The sequence below is a fragment of the Rhea americana genome, unplaced genomic scaffold (genome assembly GCF_003343005.1).
Source record: "Rhea americana isolate MKP2758 unplaced genomic scaffold, rheAme1 scaffold_3, whole genome shotgun sequence".
NCBI classification, from domain to species: Eukaryota; Metazoa; Chordata; class Aves; order Rheiformes; family Rheidae; genus Rhea; species Rhea americana.
Window position 1 is genome coordinate 788,028 of NW_028186423.1, and position 21,976 is coordinate 810,003.

General features: G+C 38.3%; 1 protein-coding gene across 5 annotated transcripts in view; it reads left to right on the top strand.

Annotated features, from left to right (window-relative positions):
• The window catches only part of EPSTI1 (epithelial stromal interaction 1), a 53,909-nt gene that overhangs the window by 6,574 nt on the left and 25,359 nt on the right, over window positions 1-21,976 (top strand). For all 5 annotated transcript variants that reach the window (XR_014896417.1, XR_014896418.1, XR_014896419.1 and 2 more), the window contains exons 2-6: window positions 4,401-4,459; window positions 6,484-6,567; window positions 10,345-10,418; window positions 11,050-11,133; window positions 17,552-17,625. Coding sequence is in view for 1 of the 5 variants with exons in the window: in XM_085309451.1 (XP_085165577.1) it covers window positions 4,401-4,459; window positions 6,484-6,567; window positions 10,345-10,418; window positions 11,050-11,133; window positions 17,552-17,625 (375 nt within the window). In the remaining 4 variants the exon portion in view is untranslated. The remainder of the gene's footprint in view (window positions 1-4,400; window positions 4,460-6,483; window positions 6,568-10,344; window positions 10,419-11,049; window positions 11,134-17,551; window positions 17,626-21,976) is intronic.

A 21,976-nucleotide genomic window follows, 5' to 3' on the forward strand; every position in this document is an offset into this window, starting at 1 on the left:
CCTAGGTGCAGGACCCTGCACTTGCCCTTGTTGACCTATTATTTAATACACTGTTTTACCTAAGTCTTCCCTTTCGAAGCTTGGGCCATATGCTAGATATTAAGCAAAGGTGGAATAATATGCACACATATACCCACAGGTACAAAAAATAAATRTGTTTGCAAATACACATACACGTTCATGCATTTTTTTTCCCCTCGTACCTTTCTCTGCACTGATTGCTGAATATAAGGAATTCCTTTTCTTTCTATAGAAAGAAATTATACACATACAGATAGGTACTCTCTTTTCTCTGGACTGGACCTGCCCAGGTCTACTTCCAAAGCTTTATTCGTTTGTGCTGCTCTGCACTGAGTTCTCTTCAATTTCTGCCTCTGACTGAATACAGAAATTCCATTGCCCTAGGGAGCAAACTATTTAACTTTCTGCTTTATATGGTATTCCTGTGCTGATGAGGGGGGGTGAATGCCCGATTAAACACAGTGGAAGTGGAAATAGCTTATAATAGCCATTACTTTTGTAACTTTAAACTATTTCACACTTCATCTGGAAGGCTCCCCAGTGGTAGCTRGCTGGAGTGGGCTTGAGGAAAAATTGAAGGGCACAGCTCTGGAAAAAAACATTAGTTATGAACTTATGTGTTTGTTCAGTTTTTACATATCATCTATTTTGCACGTACCTAGAAGAAGGGAAAACAAAGGTTTCTATGGTCTCTATCCTGAAAGCATTGAAAACTAGTCSTTGAGTAATGCTAGGTAAATGAGTAGAGCTACACACAGGCTTAAGATTTGAAAATTGCACACATAATGCRCCTTGTGAAGCTGATAATTCAAGCAGTAAACTATCTTTTCTGATATTTTTATGAGGGGATACTGCATTCCTTCTGATTTAAATATTTCTCTCTCTGTGTGTGTGTGTGTATGCATATACATACATATAGCTACATAGTTATTTTTATCATCTCACTGAACTTCTGTAACATTTGATGTCTGTCTACTTGAAAACTCATGAGATTGTTTTTATTTTAGTACAGACTCCTTMTCTTACTGGGTTATAACTTCTTTACTCTCATTAATGTTTGTTCAGTCCAAGTAATCAACCAATCTATTTCCCTTTTCTGTAGATAAAACAAACTTTTAAAAAAAATCTTACTAATATGATTTATAAAGGTGGAAGAGGATTTGCTTCTCTTTTATGAAGAACTATAAACTGGATAAGTGTTCCTCCCACCCCAGTGACCTCTGTATTTTTATTTGTAAAACAACTCAACCTCAGTGATGGACTTACTTAAGTCGTATATCAATAAGAATCATTATTAGAGAACCTGAAAAGTCAAATTCATTGTTGTTATTTCTAGTTGTGGATTTTTTAGCCCTATATATTTCAGTATAAAATACAAAAAGTTTGTATACYGCTGATAACTTAATCTTCTTATTAGAATAGTTTCTTCATTGCCACCTAGTCAAGCAGGATGATTTGCTCCAAATATATGGCTACTGTCGCAACTTAGGAACTGACTAGAATATTAAATTGACAGGGCTGTAGTGGGTTTTATAGGCTTTACTGGGGCAGAGGATTTGAGATGATTTCTCTGATCAAAGAAATACCATGCTATATCCTACAATCTGGCTAAACTACAAAGTGAAAAATATGTGTACACACACCTTTTTTAAGGAAAGAAAGCTCTTAATAGAGAGATCTGAAGAAAATGAGGGGCGGTAGTTATGAAATTGAATTTTAGCATTAGAACTGCTAAGGCAGTAGAAGTCTCTCTGGAGAAGACTCACCTGGCTTCTCTCTTGGCTGTGGGTTTTATATCCTGACTTTTGCCAATACCACAAGAGGTTCACCACATGCTTGCTCTTCCTTTCCCTGATTCTAATATCCAAAATTGCACTCTCACATTTGAGTACTTCAGGGAGACCAAAGTTAAGAGCGTCGAGTATGCATGACTGCTTCTTTGTGATTAGAAGCGGAAAGGACATCCCTTGGTTTACCTAAGTGTGTTCATAGTGCACACTCATAGGAAACTACATAAACTCAATAATACTCTTGTCTTCTGTTTTTGAACTTGGACTAAAATCATGTAGCATAAGCACCAAGTAAAATAGAACCAAAAATTGGTGTCCTGTTCTCCCTTAAGAGAACAGGAAAACAAGAATTTCAAATTTTAACTTCCCCTTTCCTTCAGTAACATGGAAACCAAACTGGCCTTTAAACAAGCACATTTTTAACCATAGGGAGCCTGAAGCTGCTGATTAGACAAGACAACTGAGCTGTCTCTAGAAGTGAGTCCAATTCTCTGTTATTGCTGGTCTCACCTCTATCTATCCCTTTCATAAACTGATTGATCATTGCTGTATTTCATGTGCCRTCTTTCTGAATTACTAGGTAATGACTGCAGTCAGATGTCAGAAGAGTGGCCCRTCTAGCCTTGTAGGCTCAGAGCCTTTGATACAGTGCACACGCACATGCACGCTTTCTTCTTAATTGGAATCTGAATAAATAAAAAAACTCGGTGAAGCACACTGAGGATATAAAAACTCTTCTGTTCTCTTATGCTGTGAATCGGTAGGGTCCCCGAGATGCACTCATATTTGTTAGAGGAAAAATATATAGCTATGCAACTTACAATTCCAGCTATTTTTTCCACTGACAAAGAGAGGACAGTTTAAAAAAAAAAAAAAAAAAAAAGGCATTAAGTAACAATTTGTATGTATGAACTTGGGAGAAATAAGCACTAATATCTGAAACAGCTAACAGAAAATGCTGAAAACAAAAGTTGTAACAGTGAAATTGTAGAGTAGTTCAGTCAAGGACAGTTTGAGATAAATTTCCTTTATTTGATTGAGTAGTAGCATTTAAAAATCTGCAAAATGATCAGTGATCAAGAAGCTTATGATACACCATGAAAGGAAGGTAGATTGTCAAAACTTCCTTTGGTTGTGTGGCAAATGCTGGAGGAGTGTTGCCTAGTCCCACTGACAGGAAGGGGAAGGATTGTATTAATTGGCACCATTAAAGCTAGCAGCTCTATCTTTACTAGTTTAATCYTGTAAATTAATCCACATCCTCCAACAATAAGTCTTCAAAGAGAAAGAGGTAATTGGATATAAGTACTTTCCTTCCCAAATTCTGACTTACAGTGATACAGCAGCAGACAACTTTTTGCACTTTGATCCATTAGCATGGTTATCTCTCTCATTTTTAGCTGTAGTCTCGGGCCTCGTCCCCTCATTACTTTTCTGCAGCCAACTGTGTACCTTCTGCCTGCTGGCTTGTCCTCTAGCTGGTCCCTGTGGCCCTTTCTTCCTTTAAAAGTCTCAGTCTTCATCCCTCATTATTMTTTGTTTTCTGTTCTTCTCCTTCGATGTCCCCCATGAGGAAGTCAGATAAAATATCCGTACACGTGTGCAGATAAAACCACACTGAATACTGCAGAGAGATAAGAGTTTACTCTGATATTTGGAGCCGACCACTGCTAAGTGCATTTCTAGTAAGCCTGCATCCCTGCAGCTGATGTGGAGCGCAAGCAGTGTAAGCTCATACCCGCACAATATACTGTGTAGATAAAAACCTTTGTTTTCTCCAAGTGGAACTGACATGTTTTCATCATTCTTTTGATCACTCCAAGTCTCTAAAACACACTGAACTCTGTCCTGTTTCTTTGCTGTCGTATTAGATTGATAGCTCTTTGAGCCAGCAACTGTGTTTTGGATTAAGTCTAGCAAAACAGGGCCTCTGTCCTGATTTAGTGAGTTGCACCGTRGACATGACAGCAAAATAAATATGCTCGAGGCATTGCAAGTGCCTGGCTAACAAGGAAACTGAGGCTCAGGAGGAGAGCAGGTCAAATGAATCCAGGACAGACAGTATGATTTTTGTGCARTCCTTGGGCAACTCTTCAGCAGATTGCCTAAATTCTCTGAGGTGTGTGGTGCCCTTGAAGCATAGGGTGGGATTGCCAGCACCCATACTCTTCCCAAAAGATGGTGTTCTTCCTCTGCACTTGAACAAACTGAGCTATAAAACACTGACAGCCAGTCTGTGGGAAYAGTTATCTACCACATGGAGCTCTTTGATCTGAGGAAGTTATTGGATTTGAAACTGCTGAGATTTGAAGTTGGCAGTCTAAAGTGAGACTTAAATAAGAAGAGTAAAGACAGTGCTAAGAGTTTCTGAAAATGTTACCCTTAATYTTTAAAGCTTAACTCCAAATGTAAGAGCTCTTTTCAGAATATTTACTAAAAAAATTCTAAAGAACTGAATCAAAATAAATGCTAGTTTTTGTGCTTAATGGCTACAGTAGCAGAAGAGTGGTCTTAATGAACAAGAGAATCCCTTCCAGTCTTGTTTTTTCTGTAGACAGGAAAAAATAACAGTCTTGTCTTTCATTTCAGTGTCAGCCCATATGTCTTGATAACTCCTAATGAAGCAAGAAGAAACCAGCTGCAGCAAAGTAAGCTTGGTTGTCAAATGTTATAATAATTATTTCAACTTGAAAAAGGTTAGGCTTTTGTGTGATTTATCACCTTYGCAATCTTTATCCTTATTTTTGCAGTGCTTTTATATGTGTAGCTTTCACAGTAAAATGAGTACTATGAGCATTCTCCATAATCATATAGTGTTTTTTTTTTTAAAAAAAATAACTTATTTGACTAAACTTCACCCAGAGATCAGTTGGTCTTATTCAGGAAAAGCTTATGGGTGCTATATGTAGTGTTAAAGATGCTCAAACTTGCTTCTACAAGAATTACCTGGAATTAGCTGTACTTTGCTCCTACAGCAAGTGTTTTCCTTGCCTTGTATTTAGATTGGAGAACCCAACTTTGAACCTTCTTTAGGTTAGGGGAAGGAAGAAGAGAATAAGATAAGTAAGAAATATYTTGAAAGTACTTTCCTGTGGAAAATAGAGTAACTAGAACCACACTGCATATTGGTTCTTGAATGTCCTTTTAAAGAGTGTAGATGAGTCTTTTAATGAAGTTGGAAAAGACCATTCTAGATGATAAAACATCTTTGATTATACAAGTTCACTTTTCCTTKGCTTCAAGTCTTGCTAGTGAAGGTAGCTAAGCAAAAAAAAAAAACACCCTGAACCTATACCAGAATGCTTAGACGTGTTAAAAAGCTTTCTTTGACAAAATCCTTAACAAAGGAGTTGTGAAGGAAATCCTGTATGCAGAAGTGACCAAATGCTGCAGTCGTGAACTCCTGGCTGCTTATTTGCACAGAATCAGGACAGCTGAAGTAGCATCAGTCAGCATTCCTCAAGTTCAGAGCCCTCTGGGAAATTGTGCAGTTAAAATGTTTATTCTCAAATATTGTGAGCTCTTGTTGAAGTGCAGGAAATAAAATGGACTTTCTCTGAACCAAACCTTAATTGTTTGGAAAGAAAAAGAMAAGCAGATCAGCYGAGAGTSGACTCTGACTCCAAGAGCGTAGATGCTGCTGCTTTAAAAAAGGCACTGATTTCACTTCATGCCACCCTCATGCAAGGTATCAAGCATGGAAAGTACTTTTACCTTGGATGCTGGCAGAAATGCAGCCTGATTCATTGAACCTATAAGAACAAGTGTTTAAAGGTGAAATCACAAGTGAATGACTCTCTTGGGCCTCCTTGGAGACCTGCCCAGAGAGACTGGCTTTATCTTGTTAAAGGAGAATTGGTGTTAGCATCTGTTAGTCATAACCTGCCATTAGAAACTRTGGCTCATGTTGTTTTTACTGATATTGGTAAGAGTGAACTCAGTTCTTAGAGCAACTGAAGTACCGCTTTGAGACATGGCTTCCCTTTCCATAGGTTTTGTGGGCCTTGCTATTGAAAGATATTATCTTTTCAGTCGATTCTGGAGAGCAGTTTAATCAACCAGATCATCCTAGAGCATATAGCTTGGTCACATAGATCTCCCAGTGCCACTGACTATTGACTAGATCTCCACTGACTGCAGTGTGAGCTTGACACTCAGCTCACTTGTGGACACTTATGTTGAAATGTCTTAATTTGAAGCTGAACCATGCATGCTTCCTGCTTTTATTCCAGGAGCATGTAGTTGGGAGGGAGGGCTGCTTATTTTTCTACTGTGGAGTGCATAAGTGCATACTTCTTATGCGGAATGCATAAGCATGCAGCAATCTTAAATGTGACAACTCTTGCTTTAGCCATGGATAGTGTAGTATGTACTTACAGATTTTCAGAAATTAAAAAGCAGCCCACTAGCTGGTTTTAGTTTGCTCTTGGGGTTGGTGACAGAGTCTTAGAGTTTGCTCACCATACAGTCTTGAACAAGACAGAGTGTTTGCCCCACATGCTGATACCTCCAGTGGATGTATGAGTGTCTTAGGAGGACTCTCTGCGTCCATGAAAAACAAGGATATGTCTATTCTTGGGTGGGTCTTCAGTGTTGCATGCAGTTAATGATATTGCCTGCTTTTTAGTAGTCTCTCATCTCTGCATGTCTGTTTCTTTCTGTACCTCCTCAGTTGCTAAGAAAGAGCTAGATGACCTGGAGAGGTGGAAGGAAGAACACAAGCCAGGACCAATTAAGTTGACTCCACAGAGACTGGGTAAGAAATGTAGAGTTGTTACGAATTGCAAAATATATKTAAATAAGTATAAATCCCTCACTACATGAGAGATTTTTCACTTCTTTTCATAAGCATATTATTTAAGAAATTCATCATCAGTAAGTGCTAACAGGAGCCTGCTTTATATGTTTTGTGGATTTTGATAATCCTGACAATGAAGATATTTTTGAAACAAAGTGGCATTGATTATCATTCAAGCAACCTATCAAGATCAGTGTAGAAAATCTGTACTAACATTGGAGATCCAGAGGTTGATGAACCCACCTGCTGGGAGCACTGCCTGTGGTTGATGACTCTGAAGAAATGTACACTTGGCATTAGTGTGCAGACAGACAGCCTGTGTCAGAGATCCTCCAGTTACTCATAAGTAAATTCCTYTTTGTTAGGGGCCAGTGTTAAGCCCTTGTGTTAGGGGCCTGACTGATGGCTCCTAAAGAGGCAAAAGTGATCCCTGCAGCTTCAGGCTAAATGTGCGTGAAGCTCTCTATAACCAATCTGAACAAAAATAGCTACGGAGATGAGCTGAAAAATAGGATAAAAACAACATGGACTTAAGTCGCACTGAGCTGAACTGTGTGTTTGATAAGATAACCAACAACTTTTTTTTTTTCTGCACAAATGAGAGGAAACCTAGTAGATCTCTTTAAATGGAACACCTGTAAAGCAATTAATGTAGTGCTACTTGAAAGTTAGCTTAAAAAAAGAAACAGAAAACAAAGGAAAAATAGAACTGTAAGGAAAATAGGTCTGCAGGTTTTGGTGCAAAGAAATATGAAACAAGAGGGAGGTTATTAGAAGTGCTTTTCAACTATCAGCCTTCAAACTTATCTTGTTTTAATATCTTTCATTAATATCTTTGGCACAAAAAGTAGGAGTGGGCTGATGAAACTTGCTGGCAAGACAAAACTTGAAAGCATTGTCTGTGCAGAATATGATTAGGATATTGCACAAAAAGAATGAGATGACCTTGAGGGACTGCATTAATAGTAATAGAACAGAACTCGTTATGAGAACGCAAAGGATTGTAATGGTACATTTATTAGTTTTGTAAACTTATAACTCCTCTTCTTTCTCTGTCACAGAATTTGGGGTGCACTATGCAGGCTATTGTCTGCCTTGACCTCTTGGGAATTATGTTTGTTCTTTACCATGCTACACAGGTTTATTTTGGGGCAGTGTGATGTGTATAAAAATTGATACCAGGTGGGAGGTGGAGGAGGATCAGAGGTCTGTGAAGGAATTTGAACTGACTCAAAGCCAGATTTGTTTCTGGGGTCAAGGTGGTACTAGTCCACATGCTGTTTTGCCCTCCTGCCCGAGTCCCTATTGCTTGGAGTGGTGAACCTACTTCTGCAATTTATTGTGTTACCGTGTATTTCCACCACATGTATAGTCATGGGGACAGGCATATTCTTTTATCAGTTCATCCATACTAATTGCTTCCTACCTGTGAGCAGTTCCTAGAAAATACTCTTCTGTCTCAAGAGGACTACAAAGYTTATTGCTGAAGAAAGTGAAATCTGAAAACAGAGAGTTGATGCATGGTGTCTGTTCATAAAGCAGGCAGGCTGGCTGCATGACTGGGGATGTAGTGAGAAACCTGCAGTGACTAGGAATGTGGGAAGTCTTAAATTCTGCTGATTCCATTACATTAAAAACTTTCTTGGGAAAGAAGCAAACTTTTAAAAAATCAGAAGGCTTCTGAAAGAATTTGAGAAGGTTATATGAGCTCTTCAGTCACTCTCTAGCTACTACTTAGAAAGACTCCTGGAGACTGAGACACACAAACTGTGTTGTGTCTCTGAAAGGACACAAGGTGCAAGGATTATTAGATCTTATCATTCCCACAGGAACAAATTTGGAACAGAAGAGAGCTCATAGTGGAAAAAAAGATATGTCATCTCTAATTTCACAACTTCAGGTACTTGTTAAGGTAAAAAGTATCCTCTGTTATTTTCTTAGAGTGATTTTTAGGAGACTACACATCTAGTACAAATCACGAGAAAATTCTTCAAGTTGAATCTTATTAATACTCATGCTTTCCTTAGGGAAATACTACAGCATTGAAATCCAGAACACTTATTTGACTGGCARACTCTAAGGTTACCATGGAGGGATGAGAGCAACGAATCGTATAAGTTTCATCATTCTCTCTAAGCATGAATGGAGCAGGATTGTAAAGAACAAATTGTGCCTGAAAARTGCAGTGGCCTTTTCTTTGATTATATTATATAAAGTGAATGCCAGTCATAACATACCAGCCTGACTTGCGTGAAACATTAGATACATTACAGCCAAGCCAACCTGAAAGAATTAAACCTGGATGAAAGGCTGTAGGTAATGGCTGACTACTTGTTTAGAGCTGCTACCCAGCAGCACCTGTAGGAATTTACAGTAAACACAAGARTGTTAAATGTTGCCAATATCAGGATGAAAAGAAAGAAGTATCAAGCTTCTAAAGTGTTTAGTAATATTTACATTTCTTAGACATGGGGATGAGACAGTATACAATATCAGCTATACACTTAATGTTTTCATGAGCTTGTTGCTTGTATCCCGTATATCCTTATTCTTATGGAGTTATTTGTGCACATAGAAATGTTCCCATACTTAGGGAATTGATCTCTCATTCACTGAGCCTCACAAAGGCATGTAAAGATTAGTTAACTTCCGTTAGTAAATGGAGAAAGCAATTTTTACTAAAGGGTGATTCATACCCTTTGCTGCAAGGGGGATGGACAACTATGGGGGTAGTTGTCTCCAGTGTCAGACACCTCAAGTAGCTGAGGTGAGTCAGGTCCTTGATGCCTGCACAGAGCAGTGTAGCTGTCACTGCAGAGTTAACAGTCCTGTAGTGGGGAACTTCTCAAAAAATCAGTAAGCAAATACATAGCCTTTGTCGACAGAATAGGGCCTGCAGTTGTTTTCTCTGTTCCCTGAACTCCAACAACGCAGGGAATAAATTATTTTTYTCCTACTACTACCTTCTGTCTTTTAAGAATGCCTATCCCTTCCTGTATGTGTGTAGGGGCAAGTGGGGAGTATTTTCTTTTTGTTTTTTTTTTTTTTTAGTTTTATTTTTTTAATGGAAGGCTGAATCTATATGGGAAGACGTTTAGATGCTCTCAATGGAGAGCCTRTGCCCTCGGAAAGGGCATCTTCTGCTATCTGGGTATGACTGTGAGGTCTGTTTGAAAAGTCTTTGATTTCCATTTTAGAAAGGGGATTATAACTCAAGCCCCAAGACACTGCTAGGAAGAAGATATTGTAATTATCCTATTACAGCTAGGAGGAACTCTGAGCTCTTATAATTGATAGAACAGAAACTTTCTGGCAATAAAGTTTCCTGACTCGGTGTGTATGTGTGTGTGATACAGACAAACTGAGCAAAGGTGCAGGGGATCTAGRTCTCGAAATGAAGACTTATCTGTAAAGCATGGCTGATCTTCTGAAAACTGAATAATTTTTTTCAGTAAACTGATCATCCACAAAAGAACATATTTACTGGCAGAGTGGATGATRCAATGGATACTCTGTAAATAACAAGTCAGTGCTTCTGGAGGATGGATAAAAAGATTAAAGAAAACATACAGTAGACCTTTCAAAGTCAGACAGCAAGTTTTTCATAGTTACAGTAGCTGTATATGCATACATACGATCTGTTATATTGCTGTGTTCTGAAACGATTGGCACTTGAACTTAAAATGCTTATGCAAAATACAATTTATACTTTCTTTATTTCTTTTTTTTCCTTAGGTGGAAAGGAATCAGAGGCTCAAGTAAGGCAAAAACAACAGATGATGCTCATGCAATCTAAGTACCAGCAAAAGGTCAGGATGAATAAATTTATTTATTTTAAAAACTAGCTCAGAAAAAAGCTTTTCAGGAAGTCTCCCCATTTCAGATGGCTGTAAAATGAACTCCCAGCTGCTTGGCAAAAGAAAGTCATGAAACCTGAAGGAAGCAGCAGAAAACTAGAAACAAATTTTCTGCACCAAAGAAAATGAGAAAACTAGCTATAAATATGTAGCAAACCATATCACAGATCATGTCTAAAATGGCAATCAGTGCAGTTGGTAAAGTCATTTGCACACTTCACTGTATCTTCTAGCATGCTGCCTACAAATCAACTAAATGATCAGTGTACCAACTATCTAGTGCGCTATGTAGAAACATTGTTCTTGGTATAAATGCTTGCAAGCTRTCAGTCAGCTTTGTGATTCCTTGTGAGGGTGTCAGTTTATCACTACCAGGTTTCTCAGCCTTCTTAAAGCCAATATCAGAGTAGCTGGTGCATAGCCTGCTTTATTTAATGAAGTGTCTCAGTTTTTAAGAAAAATCTCCAGTAATTTTCATCAAAYACACTCTAGGTTTGAAAGATGTGCAGTACAAGAGTCAAGGTACGTTCTTATGTGTTCTTTATACATACATATGTAATTTTTTTATGTTTATGTCATATAGTACAAGAGAGAAGAATACATAAGAACAAAAAAGGCAGCTGAAGAAGCTGAAATCATGAAAAAGAAAGCAATTCAAAGAGAAAAGGTAAATGTGATTACTGTAGCGTTGGAACCATATAACAAAGCATATATCCTGATGCTTTATTTTACTGAACTACATGAGAGAGATTTGTTAAATGAAATGGTATCCCTGGATTTCACCAGAGAGTTAGAGGATCCAGTCTTCTCTTTTTTGATTAGTTCATTAAAGGAAATCTGGTCTGGTATTCTTCTAGGCTTGCCTATTCTTTTGGTGCTTTGGGAACTCCAGAGTTGTRGTTGCAGATGACCTCAGGAGTCAGCAGAAATAAAGAGAAGACACTAGGGTCAGGAATAATGTTGAAAATGGTGATACGGGCTGTGTAGCTTATTCTGAMATAAACTTTCTCTGTACGATCTAGTTGCGGCAAATGACAGAAGGACCTTAAGGAATCTGTAGTTGCCTGCTGTGTAGGCAGCATCCAAGAAAAGCCAGCCTGTCATGGTGGAAAAGGCATTCAAATCATAGAAAGATAATGTTAGTCTGTTTGCAGTGTGCCCTCATGCACTCTGAAATTCTAGTACCCTTCCAGCTACTCAGATTGAGGTGCTGGCTGGCAAGCACCACAGCTCCCCTATAGCTTGCAGATCAAGGTCTCTTTTGGAAAGGTCTTTCCTTCTGTCAGGTAGGCAGAAATGTTTTGTTTGATACRTGTATCAGATATGTTCACGGCTGTTGGCAGGCTCGTGGAGAGTCTAGGAATGGTGCTGCTGGGGCTAGTGTGACCTGCAGAATTACCCTTCACTGTGACCCTGAAAGTGGAGCAGTTTAAGAAAATCTGCACTGTAGATCCTGTGCCGAGAGAGCAGTGACGATGCGTACTTCAAGCACACAATTCCAACCCTATAGCCAGATACTGATAGTACTCTTTAGTGTAGACCTCTGGTCTTCAAGTTGGTAAACCTGTCATAGTGCTAAGCATTGGCTAGTATGTAAGATCATTTTCTTTTCTGTTATTGGGCATATATTTCCAGCAACAATAGCTCACTTTCTGGTCTTCAGTTTTATTTCACGTTTGTTTGTCTTGTCCAATTATTTCCACAAATATAAAAAATTCTACTGCTTCTAGTGGAATGCGTACATGCTATGTAAACTTTGGGAAAAGTTTGGTCATTTTCACTTGGTCCTCTGCTCTTCTTGTGGAAACCAACTGGCAGTCAGTTGAGAATGTAACCTGTCATTAAAAAAGGAGCAGTGGGGTGTGATAATGATGTGTGTGATAGTTATAAGAGAAAGGGAGATTTGAGACTTTTCAAGGTTTGTCTTCCCAACAGTAAAAATAATCCTCTGTGTGCAACCTGAAGGCTGAGGGTTAATTCACAAATCATCAGTACTGGATTGCATACAATGAGATGCATAAACAAAAATAGCCTTAATTATGCCTAGATAAGGGTTAGTCTGTTCCCTGCCTTTTATCAGTTAATGGTATGCCATGGGGATAAGCGTATACACAGTTCACCTATTAAATATATGGTGTTTCCCTGTGGGCATTGGACAAGAAGAATGTTCCAAGACTGTCGTAATTTATAGTTACACCTAGAAAATACATTTAATATATCAGTTCTGTTTTCATGCTCTTTTAATTTCTTTACCTTCACACCCACAGATTATAAAATGTTTATAGGTGGTGTAGATAGTAAAATTCTGTCAGTCTCTTCTAAGGGAGAGTGTGGTATCATGGCAAACATCTTAGCCAAAAAGTTTAATCTGAATAAATAAACTTATAAAGCAAGCAAGCGAACGAAAGAGAGGAGGATGAAGGGCATTTCTTAATTTGGATATGTTTATTTGGGTTGTCTTCCACAATAGTGACTGAGCTGGTAAAGGTTTCTTCTTGGAATAACATATTAACATACTTAAAAATCAACCTTAAGGAAAAGCATGCTGGAAAGCCACTAAAGGGTGTTGATCTGGCTATCTCACCCTGCTGCAGAGGAATGGTCTCTTAGAGGTAGCAATGGCAGGAAAGGGATCCTAAAAGACTGTAGGGCCAATGTCAGGTCCTAGTTYCTCTGGAAGAGGAACTGTTTTTAAATGGTAAATTAGCAGGGACTCAGCTAGGAGCATGTCTTTTTGCAAATTCACAAGCCTTCCTTTCTTKCTGGGCAGACCTTCTTTTGCTCAAGGTTATTGTTCGTTCAATATAAACAAGTTGTCTGACAGGAGATAATGGCTAGGCAGCTTTGTCAGCAGGGGCTCCGAAACTTTCACAGCTGGAGAGCTACTTTGCCATCCAATGTGAATTGTAAAGCCCTACAAAAAAGTGTGCAATAACCAGAAAGTGTGCTGATACCCAGCTCAGGTCTCCCAGGATCATTAGGATGATGCGCTGCAAGCCAACGCCGTCCAGGAACATAGGCTCTGCTTATGTTATTGTTTTAATATTTAGTTTGCATATTGCTTTAATATTTATTTTTGCAGAGAAAGGTAGTATCCATTCTTTCTTTATCTCTGTGACCAAGAAAAAAATGGGTGTTTGTTAAACCAGTATACAAATGTGAATTGTCTGCATTACCTTTGGTAGGAGACGCCTGTCTGTCTCTGTCATTCCCTAAAGATCAAGTTAGAGGCTGTAATACCAGTACTCGTGGCATCTACTATGTCTCTCACCAACTCCCAGAGAGAAGAAAGGTAAATCTTCCTCATCCTGTCTTCCAGAGAACCAGCTCACATGAATGATGCTCTCAGTTCTCTGTGGGTAACAGAGAGTGGGATTTGGCATCACATGTGCTTTGCATCAGCCAACTTGTCCTGTGACTTCTCTGAGCTGCTCACAGGGTAACCTGGGCTGTACAAATTTGACTTTTCTTTTCTCCTAAGGCAGTGATTTCTGAGTGCTCACTGAAATAATTTTGAAGAGACTTTGATGTTAGTAGTGAATTCTTTATATATATATATATATATTGGGCTGTACAAATTTGACTTTTCTTTTCTCCTAAGGCAGTGATTTCTGAGTGCTCACTGAAATAATTTTGAAGAGACTTTGATGTTAGTAGTGAATTCTTTTATATATATAAGAATTTATATATATATATATATATATATATATAAATTCTTATATATATATAAAATATATTTGGCCCAGGTGCTGAGGATGGGTGTCTGATCTGCAAAAAGTGTGAGAATATGTGGGAAGTAGCATTATTATTCTTTGCTTTTTAGTAGCAAGCATCTGCACTTTGTTATCTTCTACGTAGCCTTTCACATCACAAATTTCTTTTGGGCTAAACCATAACTTAATTTGAGTCTTTCAAATGAGAGGGCAGTCATATTTCCAAGAAAATAAGCATGTGGCACTGAAGTCGTGCTATTTTGCATATAGCACACATGCAGAAATCTTAAAGATCAAGAAGCCAAATTTCAGTGTGTTGCATGTTTCAGTTTTCTGTTATTCAATTTCTGTTCCTATTATCCTGCATTTAGAATTTCCTCTGGGTATTCTAAAATTTGCATAAATTGGAAAGATTAAAAAATGTTGAAGTGAAAAGGCTCAAGTTAATTCTAGTATGCAGCTAACTTTTCTTTTGCTTTTACATTACATAGTGACAGTTGTGCCATCTTCTGAAACTATTCTATTTAGAATAAGCTGTAATTTCATTTTATTCTTTATCAAATCATGTGCTCTTTAATTTGACTGTGTTAATCAACATGAATGGCCTTTTTTGGGGAATTTGTTAAAAGCAGGCACTTTACAGACCTTCTGCTAATGCTTTTCAACATGTTTACCTTCAATATCACAGCTGTTCTACTCTTGGCTTTATTTTTGAAGACYGTGCCAAATGTGAAGTGTTTTGGCAATGCTTATTGATAGATTGTCATTAGTTAGAGAATATCCCATTTGCTTTTTCTGTCATATCCCTGTGTCCTAAGCAGGGTCCCAAGGTAAACTTTCAGAGTAGAAAACAGTTATACCAGCTCTTAAAAAATAAGTACAATATGCTAGATTTTTCTTCTGGCCCCACTCTGGTGGTAGAATAGATAYGGGATATTTGCTTCTTTTTTATGTAGTGGGGAGATGGGGGTAATATTGAAGGATTAGATTGATCAAATTTAACATCGCTGTTCTGTCCTAGCTAGGAGCAAGGCCACGGCAACTCCGGTGAGCTTTGGATTTTAACTTATTTATTTTAACTTTAGCCTCTTGCCATACACTCTTTCAGAGGTGAAAGCGTTAACTGTCAGCATTGAGCAGCGGTGGCGAAAAGCCTGGGAACGGTCCCTGTTGTCTTAGGGGTGTCAGCATCGCCCTTGACARTAATAATGCCATCAAATTTTCTTTCTTCCTCATTAGCCAGAGTAGGGCTAGGTCTGATAGGGATCTGTTCTGATATGGATCTGTCTGTTTTCTTTGCAGTCTATTTAGTGGCATTATCTCRCTAGTACCAAAACTGTTAAGCGAATAGTGGGTCTGAAAATCTCAACTCTCCAGTCCTGAGGTTCTTCCTGAACATTTTCCAAATCTGCAGAGTATCACCTGCTGCTGGAAGACCTGTTTCTGAAACCTGGGGAAAACAGAAAATGAAATGTAAATTGTTAAATTGCACAGATAGGTGGGAGTCTTTGCCTGAAAGAAATCTCTGTAGGTAGAGGAGTTAGGAGCAGGAAAGATATCCCTTGAACACTATAAAAAAATTACTCCTGCAGAGGTTTGGTATACCTTACTTTAGTATATCTTTTTGATTTTCTTGTTTTGTTTTTTTAAATTACGTCGATAGTATATACATTCTACAAATATCTGAACATCTCAACTGACTGGGCAAGGGGGCACCTTATTCAGAGAGCTCTTTCTTCCTCTTTATTTTTTTTCCATTGCTTCTTCCAAAAGACAATCTCTGTCATTTGCCTTTCAGTATCTTTATCACTATTATACACCATAATATCTTTTTTTTCCTATCTGCATCTGGCAGTTCTTTTCTTTATTGGCGATATTTTTTTTTTAATCCGGTACATGCTGAGGAAAAGTTTGCACTTGTTTTGCAGATCTCTTCCAGACATTCATTCTTTATCCAATTGAAGAATACCCACCTTGAAATCACTGAAGGCAAAATAATTGAGTTACTACCATTAGAATTATAATTTTTCTAAAATGTTTCTGACTGCAGCCTAAGAAGAAAATGGTATGTGTGTGGCCGGGGGGATTTATTTACATCTCTACTTTTAACATAATTTTCCCCCCTTACACTTACACACACACGGCGCATGAGAGCCAGCGGGTCAGCAGAAATGAGGGCTTCTGCAATGGGCCATTCCCACCTCCAGCTGCTTTCTCACCTCTGCAAGACATTTATCTGAAGTTTCCAGGGCCCTTCTATTTAATGGTTAGTTGCTGGGTTACCCAAAAATTGCTACCTTCAGTTAAGCTAACTTTTTTATTTTAATTATTTTGAGGGTGGGGAATGAGAGGAGTGACCGTCCTGGTTGCCAGTGTCTGTTTGACCAGTCGTTCTGAACCTCGAATGGGAGCTCTTGTTACCCTCACCAACTGTGGTGTGCGAGCTTGTGCTCATAATATAGCAGGCCTTAAAACAAGATTTGGCACTTCTGGTCTGTGCTTGTAATACACTGATCTGCCTCTTGACTGCTGTTTCCACAAGACCTAGCTAAAACSTGTGTGTTAGAGGAAAAGCAAAAAATTGGCTGTTTCCTTTTGACTGAAAACTAAAGTTGAGCTGAATATTGTTGCTGCAGCAAGTTCTCTAGTTTCTGCTTTATTTTAACATTTTAATTCTGTATGAAGGTGGGGTTTTTTTTTTTTTTTTTTTTTTTTTTTTTTTGGGGGGGGGAGGTGCTTAAACTACCCTTGCACAATTTTATGTTGAAGGGTCTCATTACTTCTGTGTAATTTCTGTGTAATCCAGATACCCACAGGATTTGTGTGTGTCAAAACTTTGGCTGACTCTAGCACTGGGCTTGGTATCTGAAATAGGATTTGATAAGTGTAGATATATCTCCTATCTTCTTCATCTTCGCACTAGTCAGGACCTAAAGCTTCTGAAGGCTACGGATCTACACGCAGACCTGTACACGCTGCTGCTGCTTGGGCAGCAATTMCGATTGCAAATGCTTCCACATCTCAGAGTAACCCATATCATCACTCATGTATGGGTCCCATTAAGCTGCGTCAATTAATCCTAGAGATGGCCTTAATATTACGGCTTGGGAACGGTGAAGCCGTATGAGGCCCTCTGTGAGGGTATGCGTGTCTGCCAGGAAAGCAGCGGGGTTTTGTGTTTCAGATTGGTCTCTTGACAAATTTACTAAGTTATCTGACTCCTRGTCATATACTTAAATACTCTTTAATTTGAGATTGAGTCATTTTGTACCAAAATACTGCTATTGTTATTTTGAAAACCAGAATACTGAAATAATTTGTTCCTTGATTATCAGAAATTTCAAGAATGTTTTCCTGTTTTTAATGCTGTAGGCAGAGAGGCTTGAAGCTAAGAAAAGACAAGAAGAAATGCAGAGAGGAGAGATGTACTTTGAARATCAATATTAGTAAGTAAAATTTGAATCTGACTACTAGTCTTTGYTTGCTTGTTATCTGAAACTTGTAGTTACAATTTGTATCTGTACAAAAACTGGTGTCTTTGGGGATTCTTCCAGCATGGGCATCTGGTCCATTGGCTCCAAACTACTGAACTGTAATTCTGAATTATCTGTCACACCATTAGGCTTTACTGGCTAGGGTAATCTGTTTTTCCCTTCTTTAGTAATGTTTTCCTCTTAAATGTTTAACTTTTTGGAATTCCTCTTGTTTGAGAAGCTGGGTGTGTGTGGTTAGATAGGGAAGAATGGGCCAACTTCGTATTTTTGGTCTCAAAAACTAACTTAAAGATCGCAATATTTTTATAAAAAAAGAATGTAAAGAACTATAAGAGGAAAGACTGTATCTAGAGTGCTCTGCTCTTTTATAGAGGTAGTGCTTGGATTTTATTTCTTTGAAAATGGAAGTCTTGCAAGAGGATACAGTGGTTATTATGTTGGTGGGCACACTGCAAAATTGGGGGAAAAAATAGTCATGTGTTGCCATGTTGCAACAACGTAATTTAAAACCACAGTTACTATTAAAGAACAATCTTCTCTACGTATTACTTGCAGATTTTATCTCTGTATATTTCTCTTTTTACATTTGAAAACAAAAACAAAGCTTTAGCTGTCTCTAAATAGTTTTCTCTTCACCATCCCCCATCCCCAGCTAACTGTAACAGCCAGGAGACTTTTTTTCTTTTCTCTTCTTTCTCCTCCATCAGATTATCAGAGGCAAGACCTCATGTTTTAGGAGGGATTCAACTCKCTTAGTGTTATACGCTGAGTCCCAAACAAGTGTGTCTTTTCTATGAGCATATAGAGTCCCTCGTAGGGAGTAATTTCTGCCATCCTAAAATAATGTCTAGTAGAAAGAACATGAATCATCCTCTAGAAGTTTACCTCTGTTGACCATAGAGAGAGACTGGACAATTAACTTCAGCGGTCTCTTCTAAAGTACATGAGAAGAATCCAGTTTCTGCTGGACAGAGTAACTGTCCACACAGTAATTTTCACTTTAATAATAACTGGTTTTCAAAAAAAGTGCTGCTCTCTCTTCCTTTCCTGTATCGTTTAAAACTAAATAAAATAATTTTGAGGCAGGCATGGGAGCTGACCAAAATCGCTGTTACATGACTTTCTTCCTTCCCTTTTTAAAGAGGAGCTGCTGCTTTCCTTCTGTGAGAGGCACTGACTGGAAAACGAGAGAGGATGCCTGCTGAATACCTTTTTCTTCTTCAGCACACTCCCTTTCTTCTGATAACTAACTGTTCACTTCAGGAGCCTACTTGGTGGTGTTTTTCAGCCAGCTTTTCTGCATGCAGCTGTACTACTTTTCTCCTGTCATCTATGCATTTGTAAGACTGAAGAGCTTTTTGCTGCTTTAGCTGAGCTATGCTTTCCAGACTTCTAGCACTTTTTGCTTAATTTATTGATATCTGAGAAACTGCTGTTTGATCAATATGCATCTTCCATTCCTTTTTAACTAGTATGTAAATCAAGTAAAAACATTAGTAAATAATGTTTGAAATTTGAAATGCTTCCCAATGAGTGTGGTACCCACTATTACTTTTTCTCATCTCCTTAATTATTATTTTTGGTAAGGAACAGAGGTGTTTGTTGTTTTTTTTGTTTTTTTTTTTCACTTTTTGACTTGAAGTAATACCAGCCTCCATCATAGTTCATTCTGTGAGCTCATTTGACCAGTAGATTTCTTTTAAATTCTCAAAAGATACRCTTTGAAATACAAACTGTGAGTCAGAGACTGACTTTGTGCTTTCTTTGTCTAAATGAATTAATATGTGATCATTCAATACAAGATTATTTATCAAAACAGGATCTAAATTTTATCTCCACCTATTTGTTTTAGTGACTGGTATAGAAATCTAACCCACATAAAAATAATGAGGTGGTCTTATATTTAGCACAGTTCTACAATTTAGATGTGGGAATTTAGCCTACTGGGAAGACCTAAATCTGGGAATAAAGAAGTATTCTTGGGAATTAGATATGAATAAACTCCTGAGATAATTGATTCCATTGGCAGTGAAGTTCCTGCCTTACCAATTGACTCTACCCTGAAGTATTTAAGTATTTATTTTTTAACTGATCCAAACCAATTGTATCATAAGATTAACACACAATACTGTTACCTTTACCTTTTCTTGCTTTAATTCTTGAAATAGCTGACCTGTGTTCCCAGCRTGATTGATTGCTTTATCCTTCTGACTTTTAAGAGCCAACTGTGTCCTATGYTAGTAGTTCCAGATCCTTCATTTCCTGCTCAGACTTTTTTTTTCTAATGTATAGACAGTGTTTTCTCACTCAGCCTCTTTCACCCTCCCACCTTTTTTTTCCTACTGTTCTGTTTTTCTTTTTTTGGCTTTAGGTCTTCCTTTAAACATATTACCAAAGTCTGTCTCATGGATATTAGTATTTTTGTCCTCTTGTCTCATTCAATATGGATTTTCTGCCCCCACCTTCCTTGATTCCTCAGGACTTCTGAGGACTTAGTATAGCTTTAAATCTCTTTTTCTGGTAGACTAGGCATCTTCATTTCATTTGGCAATGGACACAGATTGAAACACAGGAAATTCTGCCTGAAAATTAAAACAAAACCCCCMAAAAAACAAAAAAACTTTTTTCAYTRTGAGGGTGGTTGAACATTTGGAACAGATTGCCTAGAGAAATTGTGGAATCTCTGTCCTTGGAAATATTCAGGTCTCAACTAGTCACAGTTCTGGGCAACTTGCTGTAGCTGACCCTACTTGAGCAGTAGGGTGGACTAAATGATCTCCAGTGATCCCTGACAGTCCTAGTGATTCTGTGACTTGTGCTGTCTGAGCTTAACTTGATGACAGCCTCATCAAATATTTTCAGTATTGTGTCCTTAGTTATGTGGCTTGCTTTTTTCCTGAGGGGATTCTCAAGGTTCTCCTCTTTCCATTTAATCTGACTTATTTTAACAGCTTATTCAGTTGATTCAGTATGAATGAAGGCATAGCTCCTCCCTTCCCCTACCTTCCTTGTCTGTCTGTCTTTACAGTGAAGTGAATTCTGCCATTTGGCATTTTTTTTCCTGTTAAGAGTAGGTATGGTCCTGTCAAAAGGGGGCCCAAACCCTCTAAAACCCTTTCTTGTGAGCAGAGTCAGTCAGCCCCAAGTGGTGTAGGAGCTCAGGCTGGCTTGGCCCTGAGGAGGAAACTGGTTGGGTGCTTATTCTGTCTACTGATTTAGGAGAGCCTTGTTCAGTTTGATTCTTAGGAAACCAAATGGAATGCAGTTTAATGTGAAGTTTTGAACTGTCAAGTTGTGTTACAGTGGAGATTACATATAACTATCCAAAGACTTATTTTATGTACTCAATGTACTAAACATACCAGGAGGGTCTAATGGGTATTGTACCTGCAGAAAGGGAGTTGAGAACCTATATATAGCAAATACAAATCTGGTCATCCAAAAACCTCTAATACTGTACAGTGTAACCCTAGTGCCTTCTCAGCTCTGAAGAAATCTTCCAGTGGACTGAGGAGGAGTGTTTTGGGCAGTAATGAATTTACCTTTGGATGTTGTTGAGGTGGAACACAACATCCAGCAGTTATGGGAAGATGTTGTGTGACATCTCAGCTCTTGTAAAATAACTCTGACGATGTAGTACTCATTATTACAGACATGTCCACTGAGGAGTGCTTGGTGTTTAACACAGTGCTGTTTGCATACTGCGTAATGAGTGACTTGTCACTCCCATCATTGCAGAGTCGTGTCTAGAGGTGAAAAGAATAAATATGAGGTTTTGTCCCTTTAATCCCTGTCTCTATTAGCATATTTTGCTCTTCCCTGCTTATTGGGAGAGGGGGAAGGGAAAGTCATGTGCYACATCCCTCTGCAAAATCATGGCCTGTGGGACTATTTCAAAAGATAAGCCTTCCTTTTAGTCTGTCCTCTCTGCAACATCACTATTTTCTTTAAGAGATCAGTGCCTACCAGTGGTCTCATTAGCAGGGAAACCTTTTAAAATTGATCACCTCCTTCAGCTATATCTTCCTGCACAGGGTAGAGCCCAATCAGAGCCTTCTCTTGTATGAAATTCCTCTTCTATTTGATATGGAAAATCATCTAAGACTCTTGGGTCATTAACATCCTGTACTGATAAAGCACAGCAGTGCACAGAAGTTCCTTGGTTCTGAATAAATCCTATCACTGTTAAAAACAGGAACTTTACWCCCTCTGAAGGGGGATTTCTGTGAAATATTAAGTGAACAATTGATAGAAGGAAAAATTGACTGCAACCTTGTCCATTTTCCAGGTAGTCATAGAATCA